The sequence below is a fragment of the Mustelus asterias genome, chromosome 26 (genome assembly GCF_964213995.1).
Source record: "Mustelus asterias chromosome 26, sMusAst1.hap1.1, whole genome shotgun sequence".
Lineage (NCBI taxonomy): Eukaryota > Metazoa > Chordata > Chondrichthyes > Carcharhiniformes > Triakidae > Mustelus > Mustelus asterias.
In genome coordinates, this window is record NC_135826.1 from 9,302,867 (window position 1) to 9,325,159 (window position 22,293).

A 22,293-nucleotide genomic window follows, 5' to 3' on the forward strand; every position below is an offset into this window, starting at 1 on the left:
AGAAACTTACAAAATTCTAACAGGATTAAACAGGGTTGATTCAGAGACAATGTTCCCGATGGTGGAAGAGTCCGGAACTAGGGGTGGGGGAGTCTCGAAGTAGGGCTCATAGTTTGAGGATAAGGGGTAAACCTTTTAGGACTGAGGTGAGGAGAACTTTCTTCACCGAGAGAGTGGTGAATCTGTGGAATTCACTACCACAGAAAATAGTTGAGGCCAAAATGCTATAATTTCAAGAAGAAATTAGATGTAGCTCTTGGGGCTCAGGGCATCAAGGGATATGGGGGGGGAAGGAGGAATCAGGATATTGAATTTGATGATCGACCATGATCAAAATGAATGGTGGAGAAGGCTCAGAAGGGCCAAATGGCCTACTCTTGCTTCTAGTTTCTATGTTAAACAATTGTTCTTTGTTGAATGCAAATTCCCTCCCTATGTCTCGGCGACAATACGTTATTTGGTGAGTCATTGCATCTGAAGCATTTTGGGGTGTTCTGAAGACATGCGAGGCCCTACACAAGTACAAAATTACCCTTTCCGTTTAATGTTATCGTAATTGAATCAAATACTGTCCTTGTCTTATCACCAGAGTTATTTAGCATGAGTTGTTGGCAAGCAATGTAATGAGTGAATTCTAGATGACACTGTCACAGTTAAGTACCCTGAACTTTTCTAAACTCTATTATGTAAAGGATACCAAGGCATTGCTGAAAGTACAAATGCAAAAATGATTTACAAAGATGATATCGGAGCTGAGAGGTAATAGCTATAAGGCTGAACAAGTTTAAATTTTGTTTCTGAGAAAAGGCTGAGGTGGTCTAATAGATAAGAGGTGTAATAGACTATCTGTAAGGAAGATGTTTTTACTTGTGCAAGAGTCCATAAAGGACCATAAATATAAGATTGACACTAATAAGCTCAATTGATAATTCAGGAAAGTCTTTACTCTAAGAATGAGTAGAATGTGGAACTTGCTACCGGATTGACTTTTCGTGTTCCGGTATATTAACTTTTAGTTAATACTTTAAAAACTTTCAACACAAACAGTCTATTAAAATGACCATTGCGCACCATGTGACCATTTGGTTTGTGAGTTCCAGACAACCCTGAGTCTCAAGCAAATATTCAGTTAAATATGGACATTCACAGCCATCCGGAGAATTCACATACCCCCCTGTTTAAGGATGGACTGTCAACAAAAGAGCTGCAGCCTTCCAGTTGGCTCATCTTTCTGTTTCACGCGGACAAAAGAAACATTGAAATCCAATGTGTATTGGACGAATGTGATTTGATTCCCATCGACCTTCTGTTGTATTATGATAGTCGATCTTCCAAACTAGACTTGGTGAATTTCAAAGTGTCAAACGACAACGCACAATTTTCGGAAATAAAGGACTTTTAACTTGTGCAAGTCGCATGGTGAGGAGGCCATTTTGTGGTCTACTTTAAAAATTCAGCAAGAAGCTGAGACAGAGATTCATCTGACAGCCATTGAACCCACTGCGAGTCAGCTAAGCAACCAAGGTAATAAACTGCCATATCTTGAAACTGGGAGAAGGACTCTTCCCCAACCTGGTCCAATTTCAAGTTCGCCTGGTAACCTCCTGGTAATTCGACTACAAGAGGCTTACTGAAAAATGCTCTGCTTTATAAGAACTTCACTTCAACTCGAGCATTGATTCATCTCAGAAACCACAGGCTTCCCCTTCACCTGTATCTATCTTTGTGTGAGTGATAGTATGTGAGAGTTGAATGAGTGTGACGTGTTTTTAAGCCTCTAGGGGAAATGTGTGATAATAAATAACCTTCCCTATTTTAAAATTCACACTAAATTGTTTGTGCAGGTCTTTGTTGTATTGATTAATGTGGCAATGGGATGTGTGTTGGCAGATCAGAAGCTTTGGATAGGATGTCTAAACTGAGAACTAAAGCCATGCGGGAGAGAGATGAGCAGAGGGAGTTGAAGAAATATAACTACACACTCTTGCGCGTAAGGTTTCCGGATGGATACATTTTACAAGGTAATCTTGCTTTTTAGACTGCAGCCAGTCTGGCCATACTCTTAGGAGCTTTTAAATCCCCAAAACATGTCACTTCACTCATTTCTTGATTTTAAGTTGATAATCCCTCCAATTCTTTTAAATTTTGGTGGAATCCTGTATTGGGTTAAGTAATTTTATTCTACGAAAGATACACAAATATTAATATCTAACTGATGATGCATATCTATTTATGGTGATCTATTATGTATAAAAGCATAAAGTCACAATTTTTACACCATTCTTTTGTGTGTTATGTTTGATGCACAAGATCCTTTCTGCCTGTGATCTTTTCTGATTGCAAGATGTAGTGTTGAATACTTTTTGTAAAGATTTCAAGCGGGTCAACTCTCGAGGATGCTAGCAAGAGGAATTAAAACTAATATTAAATCAAATGAAGAGGCTTCTATTGTCAGCAAAAAGAGTAGCAAGATTGGGAGGATTTTCAAATTTGGCAAATGAATTGACAAGGGAAGAGAGAGGAGGATATTGGAGTAAAACTCAAAAGAGACAAAAACAGATTGCAACATTTCTATAGGTATGAAAAAGGATGAGATTAATGAAAGGAAATCTGGACCCAACAGAGACAGGTGAAATTATAATGAAAAAGAAGGAAATGACAGAGACATTTAAAATAATAGGGAATCAAGGGTCGAGTGAGAATGGGGAACTTGAAGAACAAACAACAGCACAGGAACAGGCCCTTCGACCCACCAAGTCTGTGCTGACACAGATGCGCCTCTCATCTAATATTTTCTTGTCTCTACGTAGTCCGTATCCCTCTCTTCCCTGCCTATTCCTGTATCTATCCAGATGCCTCTTGAACATTTGTTGTAGAATCTGCTTCCACCACCTCCTCCAGCAGCGCATTCCAGGCATTCACCACCCTCTGTGTGAAAGACTTGCCTCTTTTAAACTTTCCCCCTCTCACTTTCAACCTATACCTCCGAGTAATTGACCCTTCAACCCTGGGAAAAAGATTCTGACTATCCACTCTATCCAAGTCTGTCATCTTGTAAACCTCTATCAGGTCCCCCCTCATCCTCCGATGCTCCAATAAAAACAATCCAAGTTTGTTCAACCTTTCTTCATAGTCCATATCCTCCAAACCAGGCTATATCCTTCAGTATAAGAAATCAATATAAGTTAAGAAATAGAACTGAATAAATGATAGGAACTAAATAGCGACAAGTTCCTTGGGCCTGATGGCTTAGGGTTTTAAAATAGGTGGTGGTAGACATAATGTATAAATTTGGTCTTCCAGTATTCTTTGGATTCCAGAAGAAATCTTGTGGATTGAAAGTTAGCAAACATAAACCTGCTGTTCAAGGAAGGAGAAAGAGAGAAAATGTGGAACAATAGGCCCAATAGCCTAACATTAGTAATCAAATGCTAAGAATCTATTATTATGGAATTGGTAACAGGGCACTTAGAAAATCATAGTATGATTAAGCTGTATCAACATAAATTTATGAAGGGGCAACTAGTGTTTAACAAATCTGTTCAAAGCTTTTTGAGGATGTAACTCGTGCAGTGTGTTTGGATTTTCAAGAAATCTATACACATGAGGCTTTTGCACAAAGTTGTAATTTGTGGGATTAGAGGTCATGGATTGAGGATTAGTCAAACCGAGAATTGGAATAGATGGGACTTTTTTGGGTTGCTGGGCTGTAACTAGCAGGATACTGCAAGGGCCAATACTTGGGCTTTAGCTATGAAGGACCAAGTGTAATGTTTCCAAGTTTACTAATGATACAAAGTTAGGTGGGAAGGTTAAGGACTGAGGAGGACGCAAGGAAGTTGCAAAGGGATAGGACGGGTTGGTGAGTGAGCAAAAATATGGCAGCAGGGCCTGGGAGAGAGATCTCCTGTTCTCCACCCCACCTTTTGATTATTGAGAGTTAGTGAAGGAGAGAGGGAGGAATGATGAGAGTCCATAGAGAGTAATGTTGGTTATTACAACAGGAAAAAGTTCTTCATATAGGGACCATGGGATCTTTAATCTCCATTGAAGCAGCAGGAGAGGGAAATCGCTGCTTGTTTTAACAGCACCTCAGTCCTGCAAGGTGCTGTTAAAACCTGCAACACTGCAGGTGGATGGCCTTTAACCTGGGTGCTCTAGCCGCGGAGAGAGGGGGTCTTTGAGGCCAGAGGTCTGGCACTGGTGGCCTCCGTAATCCTCTACAAACTTTAACATCAGCTGGAAACCCCTGCCAGCCCGGGACTGGCTGAATCGGGACACATTCGCACAGCTCGATAATGTTTGGGATGATTGATATCATCTAGTCTGATTCCTACCTGCTCCCCGCCCCCCCCCTCCCCCCATCGCTCTCCATCGGCCTGCAACTGTCTCCCTTCCCCTCAAACCCCAGTGGCTCATGGGGCTCTCATCCTACCCAACATGTGACCACTACCAACTGTTAACCATCACCCACTAGGTGCTGTACACATGACCCCATCACTGCCAATCATTGACCACATTCCCACAACTCATGCCCCCATTGCCACCGCACCCCCCGCTGCTTAACACGTGGTGAGTTGACTCGGACTATATTCATTGGAGCTCAGAAGGATGAGAAATGATCTGTTTGAAGTGTGTAAATTTCTTCAGGGGTTTGGTGGGGCGGATGATGAGAAAATGTTTGCCCTGACTGGGAAACCTAGAACATGGGGTCACGGTTTTAGAATAAGGGTTGGCGTCCTCAAAATGTTTGGAATTCTCTGCAGTGGAGAGCTGTGAATGGCCAACTATTGAGTACATTCGAAGTGTAGACTGATAGATTTTCATGCACTAAGGGAATGCGAGATATGAGAATAGTGTGGGACAGTGCATCTGAGATCCGCCATGATCTTACTGAATCATGGAGCAGGCTCCAAGAGCCAAATATTTTCTCTGCCTCCTGTTCCTTATTGTCTTCTCTCCTCTATTGTGTGCGTGTGCGTGCAATTGTATTGTAATGTGTTACCTAATAGCATGTGATTCGCGTAAAATAATGTCTATAACCCAACACTTTGAGGGAATGTGTGTGGGATTCCACTGAGGCTATCAATATCTGATTTTGGCAGGAAGAATGTGCAGCGACAGTACAAATAAAGGGGGAAACTGTTAAGGAGGTGCGGGAACAAAGGGACTTTGGTTTATACATATGTAAGTCATTGAGAGGTGATGGTACATGTTTGGAGAGCACTTAATAAAGCATATAGATTCCTAGATTTTATTAATAGAGGTATTGAGTACAGGAATAAGGAGCTCATGTTGAACTTGTAAAAGATATTAATTGGGCCTCATCTGGAGTACTGCTTCCTGTTCTGGATGCCATACTTGAGGAAAGATGTGAAGGCATTAGAGCATATACAGAGGAGATTCACAAGAATAATTCCAGCGATAAACAACTGTAGCTATGAGGATAAATTGGAGAGGTTGTGTCTGTTTTCCTTACAGAAAAGAGAGCTGAGAGGAGACTTAATAGAGGTTTTCAAGATCCTGAGGGGTATGGGCTGGGTAACTAGTGAGAAACTGTTCCCTCTCAAGGGCACATCAAGAAGTAGAGGGCAAAAACCCAAATAATGGACAAAAGGAATAGAAGTGATGTGAGGATTTTTTTTCCCACCCAGAGGGTTGTTGGGAGTCTGGAAACAAATTTCTTGAGAGAATGGTGGAGGCAGGTTTGATTGAGGTATTCAAAAGGGAATTGGATTGCTGTGTGAAGAGAGAGAATGTTCAAGGTTACGCAGGTGAGCTAGGGGAGTGGGATTAGGTAGAATGCTCTTTCAGCAAGCTACTGCAGACTTGACGGGCTGAATGGCCTCCTTCACTGTAAAGATTCTGTGAACTCAAGCTGAAGTATCAGCCCTTTTATGCATGTAAAACAAAGTAAATGTAAATCTCTCCCATTTTTGGTGGTAAATTTATTGAGAGCATTCAGGGTCAACATGTTCCTCTAAGAGTTAAGAACATAGAACATAGAACAGTACAGCACAGAACAGGCCCTTCGGCCCACGATGATGTGCCGAGCTTTGTCTGAAACCCAGATCAAGCTATTTCCTCCCTATCATCCCGAAGTACTCCATGTGCCTATCCAATAGCTTCTTAAATGTTCCTAAAGTTTCTGACTCCACTATCCCTGCAGGCAGTCCATTCCACACCCCAACCACTCTGAGTAAAAAACCTACCTCGGACATCCTTCCTATATCTCCCACCATGAACCCTATAGTTATGTCCCCTTGTAATAGCTCCATCCGCCCGAGGAAATAGTCTTTGAACGTTCACTCTATCTATCCCCTTCATCATTTTATAAACCTCTATTAAGTCTCCCCTCAGCCTCCTCCGCTCCAGAGAGAACAGCCCTAGCTCACTCAACCTTTCCTCATAAGACCTACCCTCCAAACCAGGCAGCATCCTGGTAAATCTCCTCTGGACTCTTTCCAGCGCTTCCACATCCTTCTTATAGCGAGGTGACCAGAACTGCACACAATATTCCAAATGTGGTCTCACCAAGGTCCTGTACAGTTGCAGCATAACCCCACGGCTCTTAAACTCAAACCCCCTGTTAATGAACGCCAACACACTATAGGCCTTCTTCACGGCTCTATCCACTTGAGTGGCAACCTTCAGAGATCTATGGATATGAACCCCAAGATCTCTCTCTTCCTCCACATTCTTCAGAACCCTACCTTTGACCCTGTGATCCACATTTAAATTAGTCCTACCAAAATGAATCACCTCGCATTTGTCAGGGTTAAACTCCATTTGCCATTTTTCAGCCCAGCTCTGCATCCTATCTATATCTCTTTGCAGCCTACAACAGCCCTCCACCTCATCCACTACTCCACCAATCTTGGTGTCATCAGCAAATTTACTGATCCACCCTTCAGCCCCCTCCTCCAAGTCATTTATAAAAATTACAAATAGCAGAGGACAAAGCACTGATCCCTGTGGCACTCCGCTGGTAACCGGTTTCCAGTCCGAAAATTTTCCATCCACCACCACCCTCTGTCTTCTGTTAGATAGCCAGTTACCTATCCGATCGGCCAAACTTCCCTCTATCCCAAACATCCTTACTTTCTTCATAAGCCGACCGTGGGGGACTTTATCAAACGCCTTACTAAAATCCATGTATATGACATCAACTGCACTACCTTCATCAACACACTTAGTTACCTTCTCAAAAAATTCTATCAAATTTGTGAGGCAAGACTTGCCCTTCACAAATCCGTGCTGACTATCCCGGATTGAGCTGCATCTTTCTAAATGGTTGTAAATCCTATCCCTAAGGACCTTTTCCATCAACTTACCGACCACCGAAGTAAGACTAACCGGCCTATAATTACCAGGGTCATTTCTATTCCCTTTCTTAAACAGAGGAACCACATTCGCCACTCTCCAATCCTCTGGCACCACCCCCGTGGACAGTGAGGACCCAAAGATCAATGCCAAAGGCTCTGCTATCTCATCCCTTGCCTCCCAAAGAATCCTAGGATATATTTCATCAGGCCCAGGGGACTTATCAACTTTCAGTTTATTCAAAATTGCTAGTACATCTTCCCTCCGAACATCTACTTCCTCCAGCCTATCAGCCTGTGACACCCTCTCTTCCTCAAAAACATGGCCCCTCTCCTTGGTGAACACCGAAGAAAAGTATTCATTCATCACCTCTCCTATCTCTTCTGACTCCATGCACAAATTCCCACTGCCGTCCTTGACCGGCCCCAACCTCACCCTGGTCATTCTTTTATTCCTCACATAAGAGTAAAAAGCCTTGGGGTTTTCCTTGATCCGACCCACCAAGGACTTCTCATGCCCCCTCCTAGCTCTCCTAAGCCCCTTTTTCAGCTCATTTCTTGCTAACTTGTAACCCTCCATCGAGCCAACTGAACCTTGTTTTCTCATCCTTACATACGCTTCCTTCTTCCTCTTGACAAGACATTCCACCTCTTTTGTGAACCATGGTTCCCTCACTCAGCCATTTCCTCTCTGCCTGGCAGGGACATACCTATCAAGGACACGCAGTATTTGTCCCTTGAAAAAGTTCCACTTATCATTAGTGCCTTTCCCTGACAATTTTTGTTCCCATCCTATGCTTCCTAATTCCCGCCTGATTGCATCATAATTACCTCTCCCCCAATTGTAAACTATGCTCTGCCGTACGGCCCTCTCCCTCTCCATTGCAAGAACAAAAGACACCGAATTGTGGTCACTATCTCCAAAGTGCTCTCCCACAACCAAATCCAACACTTGGCCCGGTTCATTTCCCATTACCAAATCCAATGTGGCCCCACCTCTTGTCGGCTTATCCACATATTGTGTCAGGAACCCCTCCTGCACACACTGCACAAAAACTGCCCCATCCGAACTGTTCGACCTATAAAGGTTCCAATCAATATTTGGAAAGTTAAAGTCCCCCATGACAACTACCCTGTGACCTCCACACCTATCCATAATCTGCTTAGCAATTTCTTGCTCCACATCTCTATTACTATTTGGGGGCCTATAGTAAACTCCTAACAACGTGACCGCTCCTTTCCTATTCCTAACCTCAGCCCATATTACCTCTGTGGCAGATCCCCTTCGAAATGCCTTTCTGCAGCCGTTACACTCTCCTTTGATTAACAGTGCCACTCCTCCACCTCTTTTACCAGCTACCCTACACTTACTGAAACATCTATACCCCGGAACTTCCAACAACCATTCCTGTCCTTGTTCTACCCATGTCTCCGTAATGGCCACAACATCGTAGTCTCAAGTGCCAATCCATGCCCCAAGTTCACCTACCTTATTTCGGATGCTCCTTGCATTGAAGTAGACACACTTCAACCCACCTTCTTGTCTGCTGGTACCCACCTTTGACCATGATACCCTTCCCAGTACCTCACTACACTCGCTGACCTCCGGACTACAACTCCTTTTCCCATCCCCCTGACAAATTAGTTTAAACCCCCCCGAAGAGCCGTAGCAATTTTCCCTCCCAGGATATTGGTGCCCCTCTGGTTCAGGTGCACCCCGTCCTGTTGGTACAGGTTCCACCTTCCCCAGAAAGTGTTCCAATTATCCACATAGCTGAAACCCTCCCTCCTATACCATCCCTGCATCCATGTGTTTAACTGCACTCTCTCCCTGTTCCTCAACTCGCTATCCCGTGGCACCGGCAACATACCAGAGATGACAACCTGTTTTGTCCTGGCTCTCAGCTTCCACCCAAGCTCCCTGAATTCCTGTTTTAAATCCCCGTCCCCTCTCTTACCTATGTCTTTGGTGCCGATGTGCACCACAACTTGTGACTGTTCCCCCTCCCCTTTAGAATCCTGAAGACACGGTCGGAGATGTCACAGACCCTGGCATCCGGGAGGCAACATACCATCCGTGAGTCTCTCTTGTTGCCACAGAACCTCCTATCTATCCCTCTAACAAACGAGTCCCCAATAACTATAGCTCTACCGCTCTTCCCCTTTCCCTTCTGAGCCACAGCCACTCAGCGCTGGCGATCGGGTCACTGCGGCTTACCACTGGTAGGTCGCCCCCCTCACCTGTATCCGAAGTGGAATACTTGTTGCTAAGGGGAACGACCACAGGGGATCCCTGCACTGACTGCTTCCTCCCAGCCCCTCTCACTGTCACCCATCTATTTTCATTCCCTGGAGCAACTATATCCCTGAAGCTTGTGTCTATGGCCCTCTCTGCCTCCCTGATGACCCTAAGCTCATCCAACTCCAGCTCCCTAACGTGGTCTGGGAGGAGCTGCAGATGGGTGCACCTCCCACACGTGTAATCAGCAGGGACACTGACGGTGTCCCTCACCTCAAACATTCTGCTGGAGGTACATTGCACTGCCTTCACTTCCATCCCCTCCATATAATTTACTGCTACAAAGAAAAAGAATTGCTCCAATGGAACACTGAACCCTTTTTCCCCTTCCTCAGAGTGCACTGGGAAAGAACAAGGATTCGAAATTGAAGGGTAACAGAATGAATTTAAACCTGTCCTGTGTCACCCGTTTCCGCCTAAGCCCTGCGAGCCAAAGCCCTTACAGCTCTCACTCTGCTTCCCACTCACTCCACTGCCCGCTCCCGACGCTGCCCGCTGTATAGTGCGGCCTGCTTTTTATGTTCCAGTCGAACAAAGAGGTCGAACCCCCCAGGTAACTGACTTTTATACTAAGAACTCAACCTCCCAGAATCCCCTTCAGCTGACGTCACTTCCCTTAGTTTAAAACCTTGAAAAATGCCCGCGAAACAAACAAGGAATACAATAAATAAATCAGTACTTTGCTTACCCTCAGCACTCCTGCTAAGAATCTCTCTCTCTCAGTCCTGCTCCAGTCGAACAAAGAGGAGGGCAAAGTTAAGGGCAAGGACAGCAAGTCCAGGGAAGTCTGGATAGCAAGGGATATTAAGGGGGGTGCATAAAAAAATTAGGAGGACAAAGAGCGACATTGAAATATCATTGGCAGACAAAATTAAGGAGAACCCCAGTGCATTTTAAGAAAAGGAGGATGACCATGGAAAGAGTGGGGCCCATTAGAAACCAGAGGGGCAATGTGTGTGTGTGTGGAATTAGATGTGGGCTCGGTCTTAAATGAATATTTTCCATCTGTATTCACTAAGGAGCAATACATTGTAGCTGGAGATTTCAGTTGGGATGCTGAAGTTCCAGAGCATGTTAAGATTAATGAAGAGGTATTAAATGTTGTAGCGGGCATAAACATGCATAAATCCCCAGGGCCTGACGAGATGTATCCTAGGCTGCTATGGGAGGCAAGGAAGGAGATTGCAGGGGCCCTGATGGTGATATTTAAATCTTTGCTGGCCACAGGTGAAGTCAGTAAGAGTTTTAACAATGCCAGGTTAAAGTCCAACAGGTTTATTTGGTAGCAAATGCAAATGCCACAGGTGAGGTGCCAGGTGATGAGTAGGTGGTTTAGAGGGGATCTGGGGAAAATTATTTTCCACCAGAAGGTGGTGGAAATATAGACCATGCTGCCCAAGAGGGTGGTGGAGGCAGGTAAGAAGCATCTGGACGAGCACTTAAATCACCATGGTATATGGTGCTATGGTCCAAATGCTGGTAAATGGGATAAGCATAGATTGGTATTTGATGGTCAGCATAGACATGGTGGGCCGAAGGGCCAGTTTCTGTGCTGTATGACTTTGATTCTGATTCCTTCCTTCCAGGGACATTCTATGCCCGAGAGAGGGTTTTAGCTCTTCGGGAATTTGTCCACAGCGTTCTGGAAAAAGACTGGATTCCTTTCGAACTGGTGGCTCCTGGAGGACAGAAACTGAAAGACGAATCTGCAATGTTTATTGAAGTGGGATTGGTAAATGGTTTACAATTTCCCTATTCAACTTTGTGTTTTTCCCCTTCTATTAGGGGTGAGGATGTCTCTGTCCCTTCACTCCGTTGACGCCTGTTGAAAACAATTAGACAGGAGATGCCCCGAAATGATCTGTTCCTCCTTCACCTCTTGCATTGAAGAACCGTTTGTTCTTTTGCCATAACAAGATGTTCAAATTTCCTGCCTTCTGCAGAACGGGGAGGATTGGTGTCGCTCATTTTATTTCCTATTATGGTTATTTTTTGCATGTAGAGAATAGGAAATTGAAAGAATGCCAACATCTACAGGGTTGGTGCATGTGCTGTGGCTCCTTAGGCATAAGGCAAATGGTGAGTGCAATATAGGAGTGACTGGTGAAATGATAAATAATGTAAACACTAATGTTTCGAGTAGTGGCCTTTTATGCTATTTCCAGTTTCTACTATATTTTTTATGTACAGATACAGATGTGAATTTCCAGTATCTTTGTTTTTATTCCCCCGAAGTGTGTACAAGCTGAAAATTTATGTATGGGAAGAAGGGAGAGGAGTATTATCCAGGAGTATTATCCAGGAGTATTATCCAGGAGTATTATCCAGGAGTATTATCCAGGCAGTGTAGGTAATCAAAAGGATTGCCAGGGCTTGAAAATTGCAGCTTTTGAGGAAAGATTGGATAGGCTAGGGTTGTTTTCCTGATAACGGACGGCTGAAGGGTGACCTAACTGAGGTGCACGTGATTTTGTGGGGCCCTGTTAGGGTAGAAAAGAAAGATCTGTTTCCCCCTAGCTGAGGAGTCAGTTACCAGGGAACATTGATTTAAGGTGATTGGCAGAAGGATTACAAGGGACCGGAGGAAAAACTTGCTCACCCAGGTGGGTGTTGGGTGTCTGAAATTCACTGCCCAAATTGAAGCTGAAATGCTCAATTCATTGAAAAGTTACCTGGATTTGCACCTGAAGTGCTGTAACCTGCAAGGCTATGGACCAAGTGAAGGAAAATGGGATTAGAATGAGCAGCTAGTTTTTTTTTGGTCAGTGCAAACACAGTGGGCTGAATGGCCTCTTTCTGCACCGTAACTTCTCTGTGGCTCTTTGGAGTACTGGTCTTCAAGACCAGTATCCCATTTTAAACTTGCAGCCCTGACGTTTTGCCCTTTTATCTTCAGGTTCCTGCTGCTTTGCTCACCTTGATATGGGATGCAGAGGTCCTATCCGATCTCGAGGCTACAGGACAAAGTCATACCAGCGTGCTCAAACCGGAACTGCTGTCTAATGTCCAGACACTTGTATAAGTAAAAAATGGACTTCCAATGCTCATTTGAATATTGTATGTAAATTTATTTTGTATAATATAAATGGTGTCATGTTAATACTGTATCAAATAGGAGAGGGAAGAATCAAGATTTTTTTCTGGAGTCATTTGAAGTAACATGATTCAAGGCAGGTGTGTACATTGCGATATTAATATGCCATACTTACTATGCTGCTGTTAGATGTAGTTTCTTGGATACTAAATTTCTACTTTTGGTCTGGTCTGGAGGTACTTGCCAAAGGGAAGGAAAACTACATTGGTCTCAACCCAAGGTTTAATGGGTGTAACCACAATTAGTAGTGAGGGTGATGTTGAATGGATCAATTAGAACTTCTGCATTTTGAACTAATGAGTAGAAGAGCATTCCTTCCAAAAATACAAGAACCTGGTTGCAGAGAAGGCAGCATGAAAAGATTTGAGACCATTGATTAAACCGCTGGAATTGAATTTGGTTTTGAGCAGGATTTGGCCTTGATGTTAATTTTACTGTTATTTGCCAGTGATGTCCTGAGCTTTAGTATTAGTGTCAGGTACTGCTGTTGAGTATTTTGCATGTTATTACTGCCACTTTACCTACTGACCCCCAGGTCTGGATTTGGATGATTATTTATAATACTGTCCAGAGCCCATGTTTGGATTGACACTTTGAAATCTTCTGCAGTCTGCAGTGTATGCAGCATGATAAAGTAAGTATGCTGTGATCTGCCAGGAGTAAGCGTTTTGTACTTTGTTACAGTTTCATAAAAGAACCCGATTTTTGCAAGAGGAAACCTGAGATTCACAGAATTAAATTGTCATTGGCAGTGGCGAGATCATTGTAGAAAAAGTGGGTCAGCTGAAGCCCAATGGTTTTCCCTTTTTATAAGCGGATCTGTGAGCCCTCAGTAAAAATTGGAGCAGTTTAATAACAGCATATTGTATGCCAGCTCAGGTGAAAGCATATGTGAGCCATTGAGTGAAGTCAGTGGAAGGCTACATTTACACAAAAAAGCCTCTTAACATTGATACAAAATGTTTCCCTTTGGAATCAAGTTGGACTCCACTTGTTTGCCTGCTAGCTGGACTGCTATGTATTCCTAGCATTTCCTATTCTCATCTGGTTCGTAGAAACCTTTGGCTATTATTCTGAAGGTGAAATATGATGCTGTAATTTAATATGTTCCTGATGTCTAGATTTTGTCCATACAGAATTATTCCACTCCCTCTGTTTCTTTTGCACTGTTTGAAGTAAACCTGTCTTGATACAGTATTAATTTGTACCCGGTAGCGCACTATCTCTACAATATTGCTGGTTAACAAATTCAATATTATTATTGGGCTAGCAATGCTGTATGTGTAACATTTAACATTTGTTATTTATTATGTAAATGGGATTTCTAAAAAGGGTTTCAAGCGGTAATTTTATTAAGTGACACTAATGTATAGTTGATCAGTCGGGAGTGTTTTAACACAAAGGTGTCAAGGTGTGATTGAATATGCGATTCACTCCTGATACAATTAATAAATTACATACAAATGTTCACATTTATATGGCACCCAGATCATTTGGAGACATTTCAAAGCATTTGCTAGTTGAATTGCTTCTTGAAGTATGGTGCCGATTACATGGGCAACCTCCTGTGGAACTAAACCATTACAAACCAAGAATGACACGGTGGCACAGTGATTAGCACTACTGCCTCACATCTTCAGGGGCCCAGGTTCAATTCTGGCCTCGGGTGACTGTGTGGAGTTTGCATGTTCTCCCTGTTTCTGCGTGGGTTTCCTCCAGATGTTCCTGTTTCCTTCCACAGTCCAAAGATGTGTGGTTAGGTTGATTGGTTATGCTAAATTGTCCCTTAATGTCAAGGGGATTAGAAGGATAAATACATGGGGTTACGGGGATAGGGCCTGGCTAGGATACTTGTTGGTGCAGACTCAATGGACCAAATGGCCTCCTGCACTGAAGAGATTTTATGAGTCTTCTATGCGTTCAACATATTGTCAGACACAGGCACCACCACATCTTTCCTCTGAGTTTTCTGATTTTTCAAGAGTGAAAATGGTACAGAATCTGGCATTGGTCTCAACATCCTTATGAGGCTGGAGCAAAGGAGGGAGAAATGTAGGCCTGTGGTCCTACTCTTGATTGTTACGTGAGTTGGGTGAGGTCAGGATTGGATTTGCTCTTAGCCTCCTTGTTGAATTGTTTGTCAAAAACTCAGTTGTAGATCATGTGTAAATTGGCACCTGGGTAGTCCAGTGCTCATAGATTGCCCTGGAACAAATATTGGGAATGGGGAACTTACCTTTGTGTCAGATGGTTGTAGGTTCAAGCGCCACACCCCAAGTACATAATCTAGGTTACTGAATCAGTACAGTAGAATGAAAGTTATTATGGTAATGGGAGTGCTTTTAAAAAAATATATAAAAACATTGAACCAAGGTCCTTTTATTGCTTAGGTGCATGTAGAAGCTTTTCTAGCACTTTTCAAAAGAGATGCAGGGAGCATTCTCTGTGTTTTGGTCAACATTTATTTTTCACCAAAGCTTTAGAGTTGATCATTATCTTGCTTGTGTAAAACAAATAGTGACTACATCAAAAGTAAGCATTACTGTGAAATACCTGAGGAGGATGTAAAAGGTGAAATATAAATTCTAGTTCAATCTTTATAACACTTGGTTTTGCAACAGGAAATGAAGCATTATGTTAAAATTGAATCAATGTTTTAAATGAAAAGAACTTGTAAATGTACTCAATCTTAAGTTTAAAATACAAACTATAAACTCAATTCTGGATTATCACCTCACCATATCAAGTTGGAGAACAGAATTCTGAAAGTCTAATTCCAACAGTAGCTTTTACATTAACTTGGCATTTATATTCAAATACTTATTATTTACATGTCAATTTACTATATGTTTGGCAATACACATGGACTGCCTACACTGTTTACCAAACGTCCTGAGCAACTTTGTGCTGCTTTGATGATCTGGTTATGTTTGCAGTGTTTTTAATTGCTTCAGCTGCATACCATACTGTTAATGGAACCATTAAATAGCAGGCATCAGGCTAAGCTGTTATACTTTGTTACTGGAGAAACAAATACTGACCAATTGAACCTTTAGACTGCATTTAATGGCACTCAATGCAGGCATTACATTGAACTTACTCGGTAACTGCATGTTTCTACCCTGAGCTACTTATTCTGTTAGTGTTATATATACCTGTTCAGAATGATCTTGTATTCAAAACTAAACCAAACAAGATTTAATGAAAGCAGTAAATTCTGATTACAGGCCCACCTTAAATCTGTTTGTCAAAAAATAGCTTTAGTTCCAGCCAAGATACTTCCTCACGTTTTAAACCTGTAAAGCACCTTGGTCACTTCCTAAAGAAAGGAATGCATACTGGCAATTACCTTGCAGCGATTTGTTTCAAGCCTAATGCAGCACCTATGCATTTAATTTCTTCTTTCTCTAGTGCTAAATCTTCCTGGGATACAGTTCAGCAGATGGTTCTCTTGTTCTGTAGGGTTTTGTTCGTGAGCAGTGTTAGCAACCGTGAAGTAACATAGTTGAGGCCCATTGTTTTTCTTAGCCACTGTTGGATGTTTTCTCTTGGGACAGATTTCCTTTTTAAGCTTGGGATGGAGGCTAATTATTTGTAACCTTGCAGCCAAGCCATGTGTTTATACTTGTGTAACAACTGACCCAACCAGAACTACTGTCAATATGGATTCATGATTTGTTCCACACCAAAAATTGAATACTTTGTGCCGTATATACAAATTGTTTTACATTTGACATTGGGACTTTATTGGAGAAGGTTTTGTCAGTTTATGATCTTACTAATGATGCAGAAACAGAAATCATTGCCTATCCTTCAATGACTGAGAAATTGTGAAGATCTTGCTTTCCAAGGAGCTAGTTAATCATTTTTGTAATCTAACCCCTGTAATAAGTCACTTGCTTGATATGTAATTCAGATATTATATAGCCAAGAATGAAGCAACTAATTGTCCTGTATATTCTTTTAGGTTTCGTAATTCACTTGTTAATAAACTAATCAACAATTTGATCTTGTTAACATAGTTCCACATTATTAGGTTAACACCATCTTTGATCCATCATACATTAAACTTTTTGTTTGGAGTGCAAATCTTGAAGTTTATCCCAAGTGCTCTTTACCTTTGCGGATGAGGGACAATGCAAGAATAACATGCAGATTGAAGTCTGCATCCTAATCTGTTCCAAGTTGAGCTCAAAGTACTGAAATGAATCTGCTGGTTGATTTACTCATTGAAGGCTGGTGGTATTTGAGGAATTTACAAAAACTTTGCGCACTGCTTTAAAATGATTCTACACTGCGTAAACAAACAGAAGCAGACCACCCAAGTTTGAGGAACCTTAGAAGTTTTAACTCCTGCAAGAAAAAACAAGCACTATCACACTTGTGGACAAAATCTGCTGCCATCAACAGGTTTGAGATGAGAATAATCGCTTGGACGATCAATAGTCAGAATGGATGCTGTCCGAACTGGAATCGTAGTGTGAAATATGAAAATGTAGATCTAGCTGTTGTACCAATCATAAATCCATTAATAGGCTATTGATATTTATTCTCCTAATGAATGGTCTAAATCAATTTGCCTACATGGTTCTCATTGTTCTATCATTAAATGCTGACATGGTCTCGTCACCAACTCTGCATATGCATTCACGACTCTTTATAATCAGTTTCTCCAGCTTTCTGTCCCAAATCTCATCTTAGTCCTGATTGTTCCAAGCAGCCAATAAATCAATCCTTAATCTGTTATTTGTATTATTTAATACTACCCAGTTGATTGTGTTGTGCCCAATGCCTTAATGTTCTTCCTGTAATGGGGAGCTCTTGTAATTATGGTTTTACATTATAAATGTATTAAAGTATTTTAACATAGCCACAGATGTTAGGACATATAATCAATTTTAACTAACATCTTAAAGGAGCAAAATGAGAGATTTAGGAAGGGAATGCCAGAGGTTTGGGCGTTGGCAGCTAAGTATAGCTACCAATGGTGTAATTAAGCTTGGGAATGTTTGAGACCAGAATTGGGAATGGAATATCAAGAGTACTGTCAGGCTGCAGGGACCTGAGACAGGAAGGGTTCAAGGCCATGGAAGTATCTGAAAATAGATGGGAATTTTAAAATTGCGACATTGCTCAACTGTGAGCTGAGAGAAGTTATGGAGTAGACTTGTGTCAAGACATGGACAGTACTGGGGTAGAATTGAGGCCAGCCAAGAATGGGTCAGGTTAGGTCATGGTTGATGGTTTTCACAGGTGATGTTATGGAGGTTAAAAATAGGCACTCTTAATGGTCAGATGCTTTTCAGAGTCAAATGTCACACCAATGCTGAGCAATTTGGCTCAATCACAAACCTGGATGGATTCACTGGCTAGGGAAGTGTTTGTGACAAAATGGTTTGGTTTTCCCACTATCACAACATTTCTGCCCATCCAGGACTGGCAATTGAGACAGTGGAGAGGCTGGGATAGGTAATGGTGAGATAGAACTGATGTTGCCAGTGTGTGTGGGTGGAAACATTGATTTTGGATGATAGCAAAGTAGTAGCACAGGTGAGAAATAGTTGGCCAAGGATTGATCCTGGGGTGGCAGGGTCACAGAAGAGAAGCCATTGTAAGTGATTCTTAGTCACTTATTACAATTATTAGATTGCAAGTATCATCCAGTTGATAGGACCAGAAAGATGTTGGAGGATGTGATCACCCTGTAAAAGGCTGCATCCAGATTAAGGATGAGGGATAGTGGAATTATTAATGCATTTCAGCCCTTGTATCAACAAAAAGTAGCCTCAGCAGACCACTCACTAGGCTGCCATTTCTTGCTTTCAACTAAACCAGTTTACTGACTTTACCAGTTTTAGAATCAAATTTGCAATGCCTCCCCCAATTCCACACCATTTTAATCTTCCTCTCATAACCTTCGTCAAAAGGCATTCTGGAGGTCAGGGTGCATCTCAGCATTGTACCTTTCCCTTCCTCCCACCATCCTGCACATTTCATAGTTGAAAAGCACAAGTGACAGGGAAGACTTTAAACAGTCCTCTAATATTTAATTCGGGCTGAGATCATAGCAAAATTGGATCATTTCTAAACATGAGAGATGAGGAGGAAACTAAGTTGTAAATACTGATTTGATTAAAAAGCAAACACCAAAGAATTGAACAATGACCCAAATTCTATCAATTTAGTTTTCACTCAATCTCAACACTCTGGTCTCTTGTTCAAAAAGCTTCCCTCAAAAAAAAACTGATTCAACAAAACCATCATCTCACTTGTGAACAGGTGTTGATTTTAATACAATCTGGCCACTTAAAATACACACTTGTGTTCAGTAAAGAGAATTAAATCTCAAAAACCCACAAGAGCAGTCTCTTAAGCTTCAATCCCAGCAACAATTGATGTCCAGAGTTCATCTTTGGGTAGCAGTACCACAGTAACCTTAACACAAGTTTGTTTTAAAAACACAGGTTTGGGTCTATGAAAATCACTTGCACTGTTAATCTAAAAGGGAAAACTGCACTTCAACGACTTTCAAAATAATACAACAGATGTACATGGGTTATGTAGTTTAATTGCGCACACTATTGCAGGTGCTGGTAGGAATGGTGAGGGCAAGAGAAAAAAAATGGATGAAAATAAACATCTATTCATGAGAATATAAAAAGTTAAATACAAAAGCGTTCCAAAAAATAGGCCATTATCTACAAAGAATTACAAACTAGGTTTCTCATGGCTGATGATAGCAGTGTTGAATGGCACTCTAAAATGGATGGACTGCATTACAATAAAATCAGGCAAGTTTAAAAATAAATCCACGTGCAACAAATCAGAGCACAGCAGGGATAGTAAGGTTCAGTGTTTGTGAGAAATGTCATTATACCAACATCTTTCACATTGTACAGTAACAGGTGTTTATGAATGCCAAGATTTTACTTATATTAATTTATCAAATTACAAACCTGTTGCAAAAGTGCCATTTTATTTTTTTTTTTTACAGAACTTCAAGTATTTAAGTCAGAGTTTATGAAATGATACAGAAAAGGTTTTTTAAAAAAAAGTTTCTAAAAAGTAGCCTACGTACATACAGCTATTAGTATATATATCTTAAATCAATTCAGGTACTGTTGGATGGTTTGACAGCAGCATTTTCACAGGGTTCAATGTCCATCATCTCATCAGTTGTCAGGTCTGAGCTTTGCTCTGTCGTCTGAGCATCACCAGCTGCTAAATCTGCAGGCTCTGCCTCAAACTCTGCAGCCTCTGCCTCACACTTGACTAGTCCAGAGCTAGACTTGGGAGACAGCTCCTCACTCTTTATCAATCCAGAGCATAAATCTGCAGACTCCTCCTTACTCTCTGGTGTGGAGGTAGGTGGGAAAAAATATAAACAACTCATTAGTAATTAGAAACCATTTAAAATAGTTTAATAGATATTCTCCATGGACGTATGTAGCCTTCATGGAAGATGTCAAGATAATATTTATATCAGAAATATCTATAAAAGCTTAAGCAAATCCAGTCTGTTCCTGGTGGAGGAAACAATGTCCTCAGATCACCCATCAGCATTCAAATCATCACACTGATCCTTTTAGAAAGTCTTCACACAAAATAAAAGCTACAATCAGTAATGGTATCCATGTAACTGCCAGGTTGTCAAAAAAAAACCATCGGATTCACTAATGTTTCATTGGGACGCAAATCTGCTGTCTTTGCCCTGTCTAGTCTGAACATAGAACATTACAGCGCAGTACAGGCCCTTCGGCCCTCGATGTTGCGCTGGCCAGTGAAACCAATCTAAAGCCCATCTAACCTACTCCCAAGCCGCAGTGATGTGGTCAACTTAAATTCTCCTGGAATGGTCCAGCAAGCCAATTGTACTCAAGGGGTATCTCATTCTAGGCAATGAGCAATAAACCAAGCTTTGCCAGCGACACCCAATGTTTCATGAGAGCAAAAAAAAAATCTATTGCTTTTTGAAACCTATTGCCAAAGACCAGCTTTATCCCAGTTGAAAAAAACCCAAATGTAGCTAAAGTAGTCAACACAGGGATTTGGCAGAGAAGAATGGATGATCACTTAAGTCCATAAGACATAGGAGCAGAATTAGGCCACTCGGCCCATCGAGGCAACTCCGCCATTCAATCATGGCTGATATTTTTCTCATCCCCATTTTCCCCATAATCCCTGATCCCCTTATTAATCAAGAAATCTGTGTCCTATAGACACTCAATGACCTGGCCTCCACAGCCTTCTCTGGCAGAGTTCCACAGATTCACCACTCTCTGGCTGAAGAAATTCCTTAAAAAACAGAAGCTATTGGGATTGGCTATAAATAGAAAAAAAATAGATAAACCAACCACAAGAGATGCAACACTTTAAAAGAATCATTCCCAGTGGGAAACACTGCTACAGACAATAGTAAAAATATGGGTACATGGCCAGATTGATCATCTAATGCACACAGGTCTGTCCAGAAATTAAGGCTCAGGTCTCTTGAAATTTTCCCCGTTTGGGTAATGCAGCAATTTATTGATATTTTGAGGGTGCTTTTAGATTAAAATGTAAAAGCAGATGTGTACCTTTTTCATTTGGAACAGGCTTATCCACGTGTACTTCAACAATTACACAATCAGCATCATCATCCTCTTCTGTATCTGCCTGAAAACCATCTGTCTCAGTTACTTCAGCCTGGAATCCAGAAGCGCATCAGAAGGTTAATCTGTGCTTTCAATATCTCTACAGATATGCACAACACTAGACAAAAAGTGAGGCATCACAGCAGAAAAGCTGTTGTGGCTACAAAGCAAGCATTAAAATGAGCTCTTCTGACTAAAACATGGCAAGGAGGAAAATAAATTCAGCAGGGCCACTAACATATAACTCAAGCGATTAAACCACTTGTTGACACAACAGATGTTAATTTTAAACACTCATCCCATACATAGTAGAAAGTGACACATGGACAAGTTTTAACATTGTGAACTGTTCGATAAGCTTTATGCTACAAGCACCCCCTTCCTTTCAATGCATCATCACAATGGAAGCACGGGCGTCAAAGTACTCCGGTCATAACAGTAGGATGTGAGATTCAAGGACAGAACAGTGTCATCTGCCTCAAATGCCTTCAAGCTTATATATGGACCATACCCTTATGAAGATGACTGAAATTAAGTCAGGCTTTTCAGCAGGAAGCTGGGTCAGAGCTCTTCACGTCCAGTGCACTTTTATATTTTCAGGCATAGCAAGTTTCCCATTTTAAGACAGCTTCTGATTGGCACTCAAGATGGGAAATGTGGTTTTCCATAGAGTAACTCTTTTCACTTGTGTGGATATTCAAAACACTTACCTGCCAGGAGGGAAATAATTAAAATTTCTAAAGCTTGACCTATAAACATGCCAGAGCACACCTCTGGAACTTACCAGGACTCTAGCAAATGCTCAGAGCCTGCAAACTGGTCTCCATTTTAACACAAACACATCCAGGATGGGCTGAAAAATGGCAAATGGAGTTTAACCCTGATAAATGTGAGGTGATTCATTTTGGTAGGACTAATTTAAATGTGGATTACAGGGTCAAAGGT

At 41.7% G+C, this 22,293-nt stretch overlaps 2 protein-coding genes across 3 annotated transcripts in view; one reads left to right on the forward strand and one right to left on the reverse strand.

Annotated features, from left to right (window-relative positions):
• The window catches only part of ubxn6 (UBX domain protein 6), a 53,890-nt gene extending 36,537 nt beyond the window's left edge, over positions 1 to 17,353 (forward strand). The window contains exons 9-11 of the mRNA XM_078198140.1: positions 1,891 to 2,021; positions 11,208 to 11,353; positions 12,518 to 17,353. Of these exons, the coding sequence (XP_078054266.1) occupies positions 1,891 to 2,021; positions 11,208 to 11,353; positions 12,518 to 12,643 (403 nt within the window). The 3' untranslated portion in view covers positions 12,644 to 17,353. The remainder of the gene's footprint in view (positions 1 to 1,890; positions 2,022 to 11,207; positions 11,354 to 12,517) is intronic.
• A 1,628-nt stretch (positions 17,354 to 18,981) lies between these two features.
• Positions 18,982 to 22,293, reverse strand: part of chaf1a (chromatin assembly factor 1, subunit A (p150)) — a 56,925-nt gene continuing 53,613 nt past the window's right edge. For both annotated transcript variants that reach the window (XM_078198147.1, XM_078198146.1), the window contains exons 14-15: positions 21,292 to 21,400; positions 18,982 to 20,068 (exon numbers count right to left, since the gene is read on the reverse strand). In XM_078198147.1, the coding sequence (XP_078054273.1) occupies positions 19,827 to 20,068; positions 21,292 to 21,400 (351 nt within the window). In that variant the 3' untranslated portion in view covers positions 18,982 to 19,826. The remainder of the gene's footprint in view (positions 20,069 to 21,291; positions 21,401 to 22,293) is intronic.